This window comes from Ixodes scapularis, unplaced genomic scaffold, assembly GCF_016920785.2.
Source record: "Ixodes scapularis isolate PalLabHiFi unplaced genomic scaffold, ASM1692078v2 PGA_scaffold8__174_contigs__length_109621045, whole genome shotgun sequence".
In the NCBI taxonomy this organism is placed as follows: domain Eukaryota; kingdom Metazoa; phylum Arthropoda; class Arachnida; order Ixodida; family Ixodidae; genus Ixodes; species Ixodes scapularis.
Window position 1 is genome coordinate 79,199,879 of NW_024609883.1, and position 15,943 is coordinate 79,215,821.

The following is a 15,943-nucleotide window of genomic DNA, read 5'->3' on the forward strand; positions in this document are numbered from 1 at the left end:
TTTTTTCTCATACGCTTTACAGAGTACACGACAGAGTACAGGGCTAATCTTACGCATGAAGGTCTTATAGGAACCCACACTTAGACCGTCAGGTCCAGGCGATTTGCCGGGATCTAAATCGTCGATAGCTTTCTCAACTTCTACGGTGATCCCTGCCTCTAAAATTGTAGTTGTGTCACTGTCCAACTGTGGGAATAAACAAAAAAAACTCGATTTCAATGTTATCTGTGTCTACAGGGGAACACGAGAACAATCGTTCATAGAAATTTGAAAACGCAGGCTCTATATCTTTAACGTTACTAATAACAGCCCTGCGACATTCGATTTCCGCTATCTCATTCCGACTGGCATAGCCAGCCGGCAATGGCCAGGCGGCGCTACGAGGGTACTGCATTCAGCGCCACAAGCGGAGGCGTCTCTGTTAATGGGGCGGCCAGTCTTCCAGTCGGGCCGTTGCGAGCGGCGGCGACCCCGATTTCAGCAGTCCCCGTGTGCACGTGCGTGCCATGTCCTTGGTTCTTTTATGCGGTGTTTGAGACCATCGGGAGTCTTGATAAGTCCAAGTGTTTAGAGAATATTCTAGAGTTGTCATTGTGACACCCAGTTTGAGTTGTCCTCACTGCTTGTGGCCGCCCAGTCGGTCTGTGCTTCGCTCGTCTCCCAGGAAGTGACACAACACAACGAGAAGGCAACGAATAGGACTGTACCATCCCGGTTTCCCGCCTTCGAGAGTCGGCAGTCCGGACCTGCCGACCCTAGTTGTCGCTCGTCGTTCAGAGCTCACAGTCTGAGCCCGTGTCCAGGCCTGCGGATCGTCCTTCCCACGCCAATGCTGCGTAGCTAGCTGTTCCGGGCTATCACAGCCAGAGTCTCGCCGCGGTACCACTCCGAGATCGTTATGGACTAAGGCGGTATGGTCAGGGCTCGACGCTTCCGCCGGTCCTGATCCGAACCTCGCTGGTGGAATTCTCTGGGGTTCGCCATGGGCCAGACCAGCCAAAATGGATCTATCGTTCCTGCCCGGCCCCAGCCTCTTGCAGCACGCTCTTCCTCTTTTTTCGCCGGCTGGACCCCGCTTGCGCTTCGCTCGGCCGTCCTCTTCTTCTCCCGACGCCCCACACACTAGAATAAAATGTGGGCGATTAGAACCAAACTCTGCATGGCAGAGAACAGTACACAAGCCTGGTGTAGAAAGGCGACAGGCAACAAAGTGTACGTGTGAGGATCTTTACGCTTCGCATGAGCATTTTCCAAAGAAAAACTTTTGCATCCTGTTTTCTGCAGGCCGTCACATTTGTTACCAAACTCAGCATTAAATTTGGTAGCCGAAACAAACAAAACTTTGTGCTACGAAAATCCACTGTTTGAAATTTTGCAGGTTTGGAAGGTTTGGGTTGCGACCGCGCGTGCCGAACGGCTATGCACGCGTACAGCTACGAGTGCCGGAACGGGCCGACGGACCTCTCGTTTGAAGACCTGATCGCCTGATTCTCGATGCCACAGCGAAGCAACAATCGGCCGGATCGTTCCTACCGTAATTCTCTATGTGGCTGTCTCAGAGACTCATAAAACAACTTATATAAATATGTTATTTTGCCGACTAGTCTGCAAAACGAGTTCGTCAGACAACTTTCCAAACCTCCACGTCTATTTTCGTTCACTTCAACAATTAATGTAAAATTCACTTACTTGATGCGTCGCACTGCAGTAATTCACTTCTGTCGCCATGTCGCTTCCTAAGACATCGAAGGGAAGAGGTAAAGTTTGACGTTTGAGTCACCTTCGCGACGGTGGCAGTTCTTTCACGCATCAGTAGCGACGTTTACTTTTTGGGGGGAACTCTATAGGGGTAGACGGATGTCACAGGAACCCGGTGAGGTCATAGAGACATAAAGTTGGGACTTACTTTTACGAAAAACGGTTGGAAAAAGGAACACGCCGATCCGAAACACCACGTTCACACGTGGTTTCTAAGTGCGCCCACCCGCAGTCCTTGTGACCCATCCCGGCCTGGCCTACCCAGTTTTTTTATTTCGCAGCCGCTAGATGGCGCAACGTGTAGTACCAAACTGCATTGCCGGTTGCCTATACCGTTTTTCGATCGGCGCCGAGTGCTCTCTTAAGGCCCGTTCACACAATTGCGTTCGGAGCGACCACTGCGCTTACGAACGAATGCAACCGGTTGGAACGACGAGTTACCATAGCACCGAAGCGCCAAACGGTCGTTTCGTTCGTGTTCGTTCGCAGCGCAAGGAGTTGAGCCGGGCTGAACTTTTTCGTTACGTTCGGGAACGACGGGAGCGACAGACCAATCACAGGTCGAAGAGAGCTCCGTCGCGCGCGTTGCATGCCGGTCGTGCCAGGCTGCTTGTCTGCCTGCAAACATGGCGTCGGTGGTGATCGTCGGTGGTGATCGTCGATGTGGACGGCGTGGTGGAAGCTCATCGTTCCGCGTAAAAGCGCTATCCTTGACTGTGAATTTTCGTCGTGTTTCGTTATGATAACCCAGCACGTACTAAAAGGGAAGATCCACCTACTCGTGCGGCAATCTCGTGGCGGCACTCTCGAGACAGCAGAAACGCCCGTGCCGTCATGTTTGTTTACTTCGACTACAGTGCTGCTTTCTTAGCATTTGTGTCCTCAAACATCGTCTGGATTTCTTTTCTGGCGCATTCCATGCGTGTGCTCAAGTTCAAGGTGTTACTGGTGCGTAGCGTATAAAGGTAGCGAATTTTCACGCGTTTTCATCACCCGAGAAAGGTGATTAAAGTTAGCAATTCTGAACGTTCGCAACGTCTCGCTCGCAACGTCTATCTGATCACAAAATTATATTTCTACGTTGCTATATCCCTGCTAAGATTACATCATCTTTTATAATCGTAGAAAAGGCGTGTAGCGAGATTTGTACTGTTGGCAAAGTCGTGTATTAAAGGCGTACTGCATCTTTTTTTTCTTTTTTTTAATGCACTACCCTGCAAGCGTATCCTGAAAAAAAAAATAAAGTTTGTGGTCATAGAAGACGGTCTGTCTATTTTCTTTTACGCAAGTGAGTATCTGCGAGTCCCCTTCTTTTTAGAGGCACCACTGAAACAGCTGACGGCGGCGGAGAGGTGGTCGCAGTGCTGCCGACGCACTGCGCTTGTTTCAGTGGTTGCAGGAGTACGCGCGGCGCAGAGCGGTCGTTCCGGTCACAACGGACGCAGTCGTGGATAGCGGGTTCGTTTCCAGCCTTGACACAGCTATTGTAGGCGCACAGGAGATGTTCGTGACTGTACGCCGTAGCCGAAACCTCCGGCTGCTCCGATGAGGACGGTGGACCTCGCGTCGGGCAGGAAACCGTCCGCCATGTTTGTAAGCGTACCTGGGTTGCTTCCTATTGGCTATTGGCTTTTTATTTCACTGTGTTTGATCGCGCTCGTTCTCTCCAATGCTTTCATTTTTACCTCCTCCGTAAACAATTCCCATTTTATAGCTTAGCTATCCCCCACCGATTACTAAATTTTCCAGGTAGTCCTCGACCGCTGCCGTAAAAATATCGTCGCTCAGCGACCTACCATTCATCTTCCATAATTTACAAGAAAATTATTTTCTTATACTGTTGTCAGCACCAAGCGTAAACGACACGAGACAGTGATCGCCAAAAGACGCATGCATCACACAATATTTGTAACAGGGGCAGCAACTCCAATGAAACATACAGCCTATCTAAACGCGCGTGAGTGGACTCTTGAAAATGTGTAAAACGAAACATTTGTGTATTCCCCATGATCTCGCCAACGTCGTCCAAGCCCCTCTCATTTATAAATTATAAGTTCAATTAAGGTGTCCGCGCTATAGCATCTCTGAAAGGGGTTGTACTACTTTTATCACGCGCGGAACATGCACAGTTAAAATCACCAAAGAGGATGAATATGCGTTCTGTATAAACAAGAAGCTGAATATTTTCAAAAAATCATTTCATTCTATCAGCACTGGTAGAAGTATAAATGCAAATAGCCCGCCATTCAAGGGACAAAAAGAAGAAGAAAACACAGACAACCAGCAGTCCCTCATCACAGGGGGATACAGCTTGAACGACCGCCCCAAACTCATTCGAAACAAGACACACCCTGCCGAAGCACCTACCGCATGGCTGACGGCCACCTCGTAACGCGCCGTAAAAGGCCACACCATACGCCCCGTCTGGTCCTCTCCTGTTACTTTGGTTTCTTGCAACGCGACGATGGCAATGATCCTGCTCTGTGACAAGGCGGTACACTTTTCTTTGTTTCCTACGGTTCGATAGCCCCTTAAGAGTCGCCACTCGCACAAGCTTTTCGACTGAAATCGTCATCAGCTAGGACCAAGCAGGGCGCATGGTGCTTACCTTCGCCGTAATCTCTACCACAGTATCTACTGGGACAGTCTGTCGCCGCGCTCTGGCGACAGCGGCCGCGGCTGGTTCAGGACGCGCTTCTTTGCCAGATTCACAGACCACTGCCGCTCGAGCTGTCACAGCCTCCTTTCTTGTGATGCCTCAACAACGTCATCATGACGGCGCTTTACTGAGCTCGCTTCAATGTCCATCTCGGTAAGAAGGGTCTCGGGGACAGGGGTCACCGTTAGACGCCGGGGCGACCTTCTGGCGTTCGCGGCCGCCAGATCTGCCGACGGACGCTCAACTGCCGAAGCAGGAGCAACCGTCGACCCCTGTGACGAGCTGCAGCTTCGCTTACCTTCGCTGATACGGTGCCAGACTTGTCCTCCTGGCCTGGCTCCTCGGTTGCTTTCTCCGCCTCTTCCTGCTCCATGAGCAACTCGTTCAGGTCCTCGGCCGTGTCCCGTCCTGCGGCCCGAGCGTACGAGCGGGCACAGTCTGCCTCCTCGTGCACCAAATGCGTGGCACTCGGCACACCTGGGAGCTTCACAGTCGTGACGAATATGCCCTCTTCTGCTGCATCGGAGGCAGACCGGGGCCAGCCCAGGCACAACCACGAGAGCCGTCCCGCTGCCGAGGCGCACTTGATGCGGTAGACGGTCAAGTGGGACGCCCTCCCGGAGCACGAGACGTACGAGCCGGGTGGTAGACTCGACCCCGACGAAGCCGTGCACCTTCCACCGGTCGTAGCTCACATCCTTAAACTCACCGTGTTCTTCGAAGGCCTTCCTTATAATGTCGTTCTAGATATCAAACGACACACAGTGGAGCTTTATACGGAGCTCTTGACGGAAGGGGTCCACGATGCGGCATATGCGTCGTTTGACGAGGAGCCGCCCCCTTGGAGCACCTTGGACTTCGCCACGTCCGTCTAGAACTCCACCAGCCAGGCGTGGGCCATTTGATAGGCCCCAATTCCAGCTACATCGCCGATGACTCCAGCATCTAAGAGAGACATTTGAAAAATTTTGGTACGGTACGGTCGTCCAGTCATGTCGCAATGCAACACGACTGCAAGCTTCATTGATTCACCAGATGGCAGAGGGGGCAGAACAAGTCGATAATCGTGAGAATCAAATGATGACTTATCACCACGGCCGGCGTCGGCCGCTATCGCAGGCTGCAGCTCGCCGGGAGCGCTCCATTCTGTGTCCGTTCCTATTGGTAGCTGGAAACAGAATGACTCAGCCACGGTGCTATCCGCTTGAAAAAAGGAAACGATGAACCGAAAATTGCAGCAAAGCACCGGTTCTTGAAAAAAGGCAAGTTCGATACGAACAGCAAAAGGCACCGGTGAGATTCGAACTCACGATCTCCTGTTTACTAGACAGGCGCTTTAACCAACTAAGCCACTTTTTTTTTTCTTTATTGGACACAATGTGCAGCATACAAATGCCATATCAATATTCATACAAACCGCCCAAAAACTCATGGGCTAACTAAAAGTCCTTCATATTTTTACACAATTCAAACAAGTGTGCCCAGTCAGGCGCTGTGTCAGGAGTCCTGCAGTACACAGACTGGACCTGAGTTACCACATCAATAAAATGAAAACGTGCCTGTTTAACGTGCAGGTCTGCATGACGCAGTTCCATTCGGGTTTTCCATAGACTAAACAGACCCAGGACTATAAACATATCATAGGGGACCGTATCCCCTTTATCGACTGGAAGGAAACGAATTGTTTCGTGCGTTATAATCAAGTCCTTTTTCAACGTTCTCTGTAGTATGTCCCAAAAGAAGACCGCGTCCCAACAATAAATGAAAATGTGCTCTATTGTTTCTGGCGTCTTGCACAGGAGACAATCAATCGACCAAGGAACGAAAAGACCCTTTTCCTCCAACCATGGTTTGACAGGCAATGTACCGCTATGAAGTTTAAAGAAAAATGATTTGACAACGGGCGGGACGGCCATCTTTTTGACGCGACACAACACATCTTGTCCCGGACAATGGCTATAAACTGAGCGATACAGGGGCGTGGGAAAAAGAATTTCAACTAAATCCCTTGACAACTTCTTTTTTTTGACGCTGTTAAGGTATTCCAGAGAAAATCGCGATTGTAAAAATAAAGCAGCATCCTTCACTTCTTTCAAAAATCCGACCAGACTCAGAGGTTTACCACAGTCACTGGTAACTAACATGGCGGGCAGGGAATTAGCTAGTTTCATCTGGATAACAGTGCGCAGAAACGGGTGGTTCTGATCACGCAGAAAACAGAAACGTGAAACTAGTTGTCTAACGTACAAGTGCGTGAGTCCCAGTCCCCCGGTCTTGACGCGGCGAAAGAGGTTGTCTCTTCGCATCCTCTCCCAGCTGGATTTCCATATAAAAGTGGCAAAAACTCTATGAAACTTTTGGATGCTTATGCGTTTACATGCCAGAACCTGTAAAACGTACCATAGCTTCGCTATGAGGAAGATATTGCATACCGTGGCACGGGTGAAAATAGATATATCCCGAGTAACCCACGTGGCGGTCTTTGATTTTAAATCCTCCAAAACTTCGGTCCAATAGGGTGTGCTGTCCTTGTAGTGTTGTAACGGCACCCCGAGATAGGTGGTTGGAGTGCTTGTCCAGTCAATTCTTGCAAAAGACAATGGCTTTGAGGTCCAATTGCCGTGCCAGAACCCGCAACACTTCCCCCAGTTGACCGCGGCTCCTGTGGCATCACAATACTCATTTGTGATCTTCACAGTTTCCTCTATGCTTTCTTTATCACTGCAAAAAACGGCAACATCGTCCGCATATGCTGATACTTTAACTTCCACCGTGTTTAAGGTGAAGCCTCGAATATTTTTGCAGGCTGAAATTTTCAGGCAAAAAGGTTCTAAGTATAATGAGAAAAGTAGAGGCGACAAAGGACAGCCCTGTCGCACCGATGTCTTGACTTCTATGCGTCTTGATAAAGAATTGTTTATTACCAGTCTTGTACCACAGTTATCATAAGCCATGGTCACGCCTTCCAAAATTACGTCCCCAACATTTACGTGTGATAAAATCCGCTTCAGCACGTCGTGCCGAACCCTATCGAAAGCTTTTTCGAAATCCAACTGAATCATGGCCACGCGGCTACCCCCCACTGTTTCTAAAATACTCCTTGCTACGTGTATGTTTGTTTGTATAGACCTCCCTTGTATGCCACAAGTTTGGTGATCTCCAATAAGGTCTACGATGACTTTCTGAAGGCGGCGCGTGAGGACTTTTGTAAATATTTTATAGTCTGAGTTGCACAACGAAATAGGCCTATAGCCTGTTACACTGCGTTTTTTGACTTCGTCGTCCGACTTCGGTATAAAAATTGTATGGGCCTCAGAAAATGAACGTGGTAATTTATGCTTTTTGTAGGCTTCTTGAAATACCGAAAGCAGTAAGGGGCTGACAGATTTTTTGAAACATTGATAAAATTCCGCGCAAAGGCCATCGGGCCCCGGCGTTTTCTGTCGCGCTAACGAATCAATAACTAGCTCGATCTCTCCTATGGTTATGTCTCCTTCTAGCCATGTTTTCGCGTCCTCGCTTAGTTGGGGCATGAGAGCAAGGAAGTCATCTAGATTTTGAAAACCTTTAGGAGGCGACCGTTCGCCAAAGAGCTTGTTATAATAGTCGACAAAGCCTTGCTGAATGACCTCTTTATCCCTGCTTATTGCTCCATTAACCTCAATTTCACGGATTTCCTTTGACAACGCATATTTCTTTTCATCGGACAAAGCTCGCTTGGTGGGCTGCTCCCCCAATAGGTACTTCTCAGACCGTGAACGTATTACTGCCCCTTTGTACTTTTCTTGGTATATTTTGTCTAGCTCTGCCTTAATGTTTCGTATATCTTCCATGCTTGTCCCTGGTGTTTGGCTCTCTAAGCGGTGAAGTGCTTCCAGGTTCCGTTTTAGTTGTTTTTCGCGCTCCCTGCGTTGAAAAAGAATGTTGCTCGATCTTTCGATCGCTACCAATTTCACTTCCTCTTTTAATACTTCCCACATTTCGCCTAAGTCGCCGCCCCTTTTGCTAACGTCACGCAGTAGTCCGTCTACAGTATCAATGAACTGTTCGTCCTTAAGTAGTGTTCTGTTGATCTTCCAGAGGCCCCAATTGAACTTTGAGGCTGCGCTTTCTTTTTTCCCTATTTTAAAGCTTACGAGGCAATGGTCCGAGAAAAAAACTGGTTGGACGCTATACTCACGCACTTGTTGTAATAGGTCACACGATAAATAAATACGGTCAAGACGAGCGTGGGAAGAAGCCTGAAAATGGGTGTAGCGCAGACTATGCGTTGGTGCGCACGATCCGCCTACGTCATCCAGGCCACAAGAGATTACCATGTCTCTCAAAACGCTCACGCTGTTATCACTTATCGCTGTCTGCGAGGACTTATCGCTCTCATCGCAAACACAGTTAAAATCACCCATCAGAACAACTGTTCTGTCACAGTATACGTAACTGTGTAGAAACTGAAAAAACTGTTCTCTGTCTCCCGCATTATTCGGTGCGTATACACATATAACCCGCCACTGAACACTTGCCAAATTAAAATCGCATAAAATAAAACGTCCGCGATCATCTGTAGTCACATGTAAGTTCGAAAGATCGATGGATTTTTTCAGAAAAAGGAAACATCCCGCCGAAAAACCAACCGCCTGACTCACGCACACTTCATATTTGGAAAGAAAAGGCTTTAGCGCAATCGCAATGTCATTATCACTTTCCATTTTAGTTTCTTGCACTGCAAGAAAATCCGGATTCGCGTCAGATAACAAGCGTTGCAACTGGTACTGCTTCTTCCTCGAATTTAAACCACGTATATTGAGGGTTGCAAATATGAGGGCTATATTAAAATTTGCGGAGATTAAAGCAAAAACCGTGCAACTACACTGTCATTCTGACAAAGAAAAAAAAACCCACTCACGACCCTAGTGTCCTTTTTTCTGGACGCCTCACCGCGGTTCTTCCGGAGGCTTGACTTCCGCCGAGGTTCGAGGCCTTCCTCCTTGGTATTTTCCCCTCTTGGACATGACCGTTCTCCACCTTTCGAGCACCGTGTTCTGGAGCCCCGCTGGGTGCTCGTCGTCCGGTGTAGCTGATGGCGGGAGAGGCCGCTTGGCAGAGCCGTCCACGGCCTCCATTTGGACGCCATCGTCCTCGCGGTCCGCCTTTTGGGCGGGGGCTACTGACACCCGGTGTGCCCGGTGTTCGTCTTTGCCGTCGGGTTCTTGGGGCGGCAGAGGGTGAGTAGGCCCGCTGCCTGCCGTTTCTTGCGTTGGAGTGACGTTCGCTTGGGTTTTCACCTCAGCTGGGAATACCTGGGGTTGGGCTGAAGAAGTGGGCTTGGTGGCAGCGAGACGAATATGCCACTGAGTTTCTTCTGTCTCACCCTACAGATCGCTGTCTTCGGAACGGTCTGGTCATCCCCGGCTTCCGTATGCCGCGTCACCGCGGATTTGTTGCCGCACGGGTTCGCCAGTTCCCGCTTTCTGGTTCCTGAACCCCCGTCATCGTGTGATGATTCGACACCTTTTGACGACCGGCCTGCACTTCATCTAGCAACACTGGATTGGACCCTCTACGGAAGCACCGCAGCGACACCTACTTCCGCTACAGATGCCATAAAGCCATCGACGCAGTCTCTTCTCTTCAGTGGGCTTGGTGGCAGCGAGACGAATATGCCACTGAGTTTCTTCTGTCTCACCCTACAGATCGCTGTCTTCGGAACGGTCTGGTCATCCCCGGCTTCCGTATGCCGCGTCACCGCGGATTTGTTGCCGCACGGGTTCGCCAGTTCCCGCTTTCTGGTTCCTGAACCCCCGTCATCGTGTGATGATTCGACACCTTTTGACGACCGGCCTGCACTTCATCTAGCAACACTGGATTGGACCCTCTACGGAAGCACCGCAGCGACACCTACTTCCGCTACAGATGCCATAAAGCCATCGACGCAGTCTCTTCTCTTCAGTGGGCTTGGTGGCAGCGAGACGAATATGCCACTGAGTTTCTTCTGTCTCACCCTACAGGTAGAGTTTGTTTCTTTGCCAGACGGTTTTAAGTCCGATGATCGCTTTCTTTTGCTGCTACCGGGCCCACTGGTTGGCATTTGTTCTGATATATTGTCATGGTTTAGGATATGTTCATCTATCCTGTTGTGTAGTGGCGATATTGAATCTAACCCTGGCCCCGAGACGCTAGCTCTCCTTCAGCAATTACTAACTGGCCAAACACAAATTGCTGCGGACGTTACTTCTATCAAAAACAGACAAGAGGCTCTGGATGCTAAGTTTGCCGCCTACGAATCTCGACTTGTTGCAATCGAAGCTGGCTCGTCCCAGATATCTGATATCGCCCGACGGTTGCAGTGTCTAGAAAGAAAGAGTGCCGCTCTCGAAACAGCTGTCTGTCAACTTACAGATAAGAATGATGATTTGGAAAACCGTTCTCGCAGAAACAACTTGGTCGTGTATGGTCTAGAAGAGCCTGTTAACGAAACCCCTGCATCACTACTGGATAGTGTAACTGAACTGTTGACCAGAAAACTGTCTGTGACTTGCGATGCCATAGAACGCTGTCATCGTATTGGTATCCCCGCACAAGGTAAAATACGACCTATAATTTTTAAATTGATGGACTTCCGTGACAAAATGCGGATACTCAAAAATGTTTCTAAACTTAAAGGCACACGGATATTTATTAACGAGGATTTTTCACCTCGTATTAGAGACATTCGAAAACAACTCTGGCTTAGTACTGCCGAATTCCGAAGAAATGGCGCAAAGGTCCGTCTACGTTACGACTACGCTCTTGTTGACAACGACCGATACTCGTGGGATTCAACAAATAGAACGCTGATAAAAGTTCCTCCTCCGGTTCTTGCCACCGGATCGAACTGACAGTTACCGAATAAACCATTGTCTGTATTAAACATTAATGCTCGGAGCCTTGTCCCTAAATTTACAGAGTTCTCGTGCATTGCAGCTTCTTATTCACCGCACGTGATGTGTGTTACGGAAACCTGGTTACACGATGGCATTCTTGATTGCGAATTTACACCTCCTAATTACAACGTGGTACGATGCGATAGGTCTTCTAGAGGTGGTGGTGTCGCGCTTTTTTTTAAATCTGGTATTAGCTTTTCGGTTCTTCCCTGTTTACCTAACACAGAGTCTTTATGGTGTAAGGTGCAGCTTGATAAGTTCGTTCTTGTTATCGGAGCGGTTTATCGCGCTCCTAGTTCGGGCCTGCAAACGATCTTTGATATATATGACTACATTCACAAATACAATCTGGCGAATTTCAAGCTTATCTTGCTGGGCGATTTTAATGCACCCGATATAAACTGGGAAACGCTAGTGGTTGGCTGTCGCGACAGGGCCATTTGTGATGCTCTAGTAGATATAGCTGTGTCATTCGACCTAGATCAGGTTGTCAAAACGTGCACCAGAGATAATTCTGTTCTTGATCTTGTTTTTCTAACCCATAGTATCGCAAACCTAGGTTATGACTGCGAGGTGGTCGAGGGAATTTCTGATCACAAAGCTGTCCTTGTCAGCCTTAACATTCGTGTCAAGCGTTCGAACCCTGAATTCGTCACGTTCCTTGATTTCAACAGAGCTGACGATGTGTCAATTATTGATGAACTTAGTTTTTATTTTGATGATTTTTGTGCCATAAGTCTAGACGCTGATGTCAATACGTTGCTTAGATATTTCAACTCCCTTATAGAAAAATGCATCAACAAATTTGTACCTGTTACTAGAAAGAAAAAGAACCCTGCGCACCCCTGGATTACGAGAGAGGTGCTGCAGTTGATGCGGCAAACGAAGAGGAGACGTCGTTCAATGAAAGATAACACAGAATCAGTTGTTCATACCTCGTTTGAATATCTGAAAACAACCTTGAAAGAAAAGATGTTAACAGCTAAAACCAAATATTTTAATGTAACTTTGTCTGAATTTATGAAATCAAATCCTGCCAAATTTTGGAGATCTATTATTCCAAGATGTAGTGTATCACAGAGTTTTACTATTGAAGGTGAATCTGTAAGTGAGCCGACAAAGATAGCGAACTGTTTCAATGATTATTTTAAATCTGTATTCAGTCGTGACAACGGCAATGATTCAGAGTTTTTCTTTGAAGGTATATACCCAGCTTTATCTGATTTAGAGATTAGTGTTTCTGGTGTCCTCAATCTACTAATGAAACTTGACTGTAAGAAAAGCCCTGGCCCTGATGGAATTCCAAATTCTTTTCTTCGCCGTTATTCACTTTGGAGTTCAAAATACCTATCTGTCATTTTCAAAAAATCTATTTCTACTGCAACAGTGCCTCAGTCATGGAAGTCGGCTAAAATTATCCCCTTGTTCAAGTCAGGCAACAAGCAGGTGGTCACAAACTACAGACCCATTTCGCTCACATCGTCTTCATGCAAACTTTTGGAACATATTGTCTATAAACAGATATCTGAGTACCTCGAGACTAATTTTATTCTTTGCCCTCAACAGCATGGTTTTCGTCGTGGTTACTCCACCTCAACCCAACTTCTTGAATTCACTCACGACATAGCTTTAGCTTTAGATAAAAGAGTACAACTTGATGCCATCTTTGTAGATTATTCTAAGGCTTTTGATAAGGTACCACATCATAAGCTTCTTCAGAAATTACAAGCGATATTAAATAATACGTCATTAGTTAATTGGATCGAAGATTACCTAAAAAATAGATCACAGTTTGTTTCATACAGGGATGTTCATTCTAGCAATGTCTCAGTTAGTTCCGGTGTCCCACAGGGATCAGTTTTAGGTCCTCTTTTGTTTTTACTTTATATTAATGACGTTGCAAATGGTCTTCAAGTTAAAATTCGCCTCTATGCAGATGATTGCGTTTTGTACAACGAAATCAACTCGGTAGATGACCATGCCTTACTAAATGACTCTCTTGAACAGTTTTTGAATTGGAGTAAAAAGTGGCAGATGGAAATTAATTTTGAGAAATCTGTAGTTATGTCATTTACTAATAAGAAGGAACCGTCTGTTTTTAGCTATGGTACTCGTAATATAATTCTGCGTCAAGTTCACGAATACAAGTATTTGGGTATTTTTTTCACGCCTAGTCTCAAATGGGATAAGCACATCAGTTCTATTTGTTCTCGTGCTCTGCAAAGGCTAGGATACGTCAAGAGAACTTTAAAATCTTCAACTAGGGAAGTTAAAATAACGGCGTACAAGACCTTGATTAGACCTATCTTAGAGTACGGTTGTGTGGTGTGGGATCCCTATCTAAAAGGTGATATAAAGCAGATTGACGCAATACAATCAAAGGCAGCTAGATTTATTTGTAATAGATATGACCGCAATTTTTCTCCTACATCTGCCATGACTGACATAGGACTTACGCCTCTTGATTCTAGACGCGCTGTAGAACGGCTCAAGCTCCTGCATAAAATAGTGAATAATAACTGTACACTTAATCGAGAAAAATATGTTAGTTTTGTTACTGAATCACGCACTAGAAGCTTCCATCCATTAAATCTTGTACCATACAGAGCCCACCTTAACTGTTTTAAATATTCTTTTTTTCCTAGAACGATAGAAAACTGGAATAACATAAATGGATCCATTCGTTGTCTCGATTTTGATAAGTTTGTGTTAGAAATACAGTAGGTGTTCTGGTATGGTGCCTGGAATCTGTACTTGAAGTGTATGTGATTGTTTTTGTAATCTTTTGATATTGCATTTTTCAAGGTTTTCTAAGTTTTGTTTGTAGGGTGTGTACATCTTTAATCGATTGTCTTTTTGAATGTATATGTATGTTTTCTCTCCACTCCTGCGATGACCTCATCGAGGTCGCAGTATTTTGAAATAAATAAATAAATAAATAAATAAATAAGTACTTGCGGATGTTCCACCCTGACCCCGAGGTTCGGGGTTGATGGTGGTCCCTCCGGCTTCTGCCGTCGCCGCTTCCGCCTCGACCTGGTCCATGATGTGTTCCGCCAGGTCTTCTTCCGCCCCCGCGTGGGCCACGACGGCGTATGTCCTGACACACTCGCTTCTAGTGTGCCCGAAGCGTCGACAGCCTTCACAGCGGGGCACACGACACTCCTTCCGGATGTGGCCGGTCTTGCGGCACCGAAGGCAGAGCGGTGCCCGTCCTGGCGCCAGGACCAGCGCAGTGCAGCCAACGAGCCGGAGCTGATGCGGCAGGTGCTCAATGGTGACGCCCTCTTTTAGGGTTAGTCTCACCGTCCTCGTGGTCGACTGGACTCCCTCGAATCCGCCGACGCGCCAGGTCTCTCGGGAAACTTCCTCGACTTTGCCGAAAGGTTCCAGGGCTCGCTTTACGCAGTCGTCGGGCAGGTAAAAGGGAATCCAATGCAACTTGAGGCGCACCTCCGCCCGGTCCGGGTCGAGGATGATGCACTGCCTGCCTTTAACTTCGAAGGCCTTGACGTCAGCCAACTTCTTTTTGGCAGCGGGTGTCTTCAGGGTCGCCAGCCATACGTGGTTCATCTGAAATGAACCAAACGCAGCTATGTCCTTGAGCACTCCTGCGTTCTCCAGCCCGGCCTTAAAATCTTCGATCCGGTACGGTCTTGCTCCGATATCGGCGTGCAAAAAGACAGAATTTAGCAGATGCTCGCCCGCCGGGATCGGGGGCATGATAATCCTGTAGTCCTCGCTGCTGCGTTCATCCTTGAAACCACGGCTATCAGCGGCCGTTGATACCGCTCCGACGGAGCTCATTGCGATACGTCTGCTCGCCTCGAAAGCCAAACGACGAATCCTAACCAACTAAGCCACGGCGCCAGACGACCTACAAAAAGGAAACGATGAACCGAAAATTGCAGCAAATAACCGGTTCTTGAAAAAAGGCAAGTTCGATACGAACAGCAAAAGGCACCGGTGAGATTCGAACTCACGATCTCCTGTTTACTAGACAGGCGCTTTAACCAACTAAGCCACGGCGCCAGACGACCTACAAAAAGGAAACGATGAACCGAAAATTGCAGCAAATAACCGGTTCTTGAAAAAAGGCAAGTTCGATACGAACAGCAAAAGGCACCGGTGAGATTCGAACTCACGATCTCCTGTTTACTAGACAGGCGCTTTAACCAACTAAGCCACGGCGCCAGACGACCTACAAAAAGGAAACGATGAACCGAAAATTGCAGCAAATAACCGGTTCTTGAAAAAAGGCAAGTTCGATACGAACAGCAAAAGGCACCGGTGAGATTCGAACTCACGATCTCCTGTTTACTAGACAGGCGCTTTAACCAACTAAGCCACGGCGCCAGACGACCAACAAAAAGGAAACGATGAACCGAAAACTGCAGCGAGGAACCGGTTTTTAAAAAAACAAGTATGATATGAATAGCACAAGGCACCGGTGAGATTCGAACTCACGATCTCCTGTTTACAAGACAGGCGCTTTAACCAACTAAGCCACGGCGCCGGAACGGCCGCCAAACAGGAAAGGATGAACCGAAACCCATAGCAAAGAACCGGTTTTTGAAAAAAGCAAGTTCGATGCGAACAGCAAAAG

The 15,943-nt window shown here is 47.6% G+C and overlaps 1 protein-coding gene and 4 non-coding genes across 5 annotated transcripts; 1 reads left to right on the top strand and 4 right to left on the bottom strand.

Moving 5' to 3' along the window:
* The first annotated feature begins 11,397 nt into the window (after positions 1–11,397).
* Positions 11,398–12,445, top strand: LOC115314087. Its single transcript, XM_040209511.3, has 2 exons — positions 11,398–12,339; positions 12,434–12,445. Exons 1-2 carry the CDS (start codon positions 11,398–11,400, stop codon positions 12,443–12,445), a joined length of 954 nt encoding a protein of 317 aa, XP_040065445.3.
* Positions 12,446–15,295: 2,850 nt separating this feature from the next.
* Positions 15,296–15,369, bottom strand: Trnat-agu. Its single transcript has one exon. It is a non-coding gene; the product is annotated as a tRNA-Thr (tRNA).
* An 88-nt stretch (positions 15,370–15,457) lies between these two features.
* Trnat-agu lies at positions 15,458–15,531 on the bottom strand. The gene has a single exon. It is a non-coding gene; the product is annotated as a tRNA-Thr (tRNA).
* An 88-nt stretch (positions 15,532–15,619) lies between these two features.
* Trnat-agu lies at positions 15,620–15,693 on the bottom strand. The gene has a single exon. It is a non-coding gene; the product is annotated as a tRNA-Thr (tRNA).
* Positions 15,694–15,779: 86 nt separating this feature from the next.
* Positions 15,780–15,853, bottom strand: Trnat-ugu. The gene has a single exon. It is a non-coding gene; the product is annotated as a tRNA-Thr (tRNA).
* Between the last annotated feature and the right edge of the window lie 90 nt (positions 15,854–15,943).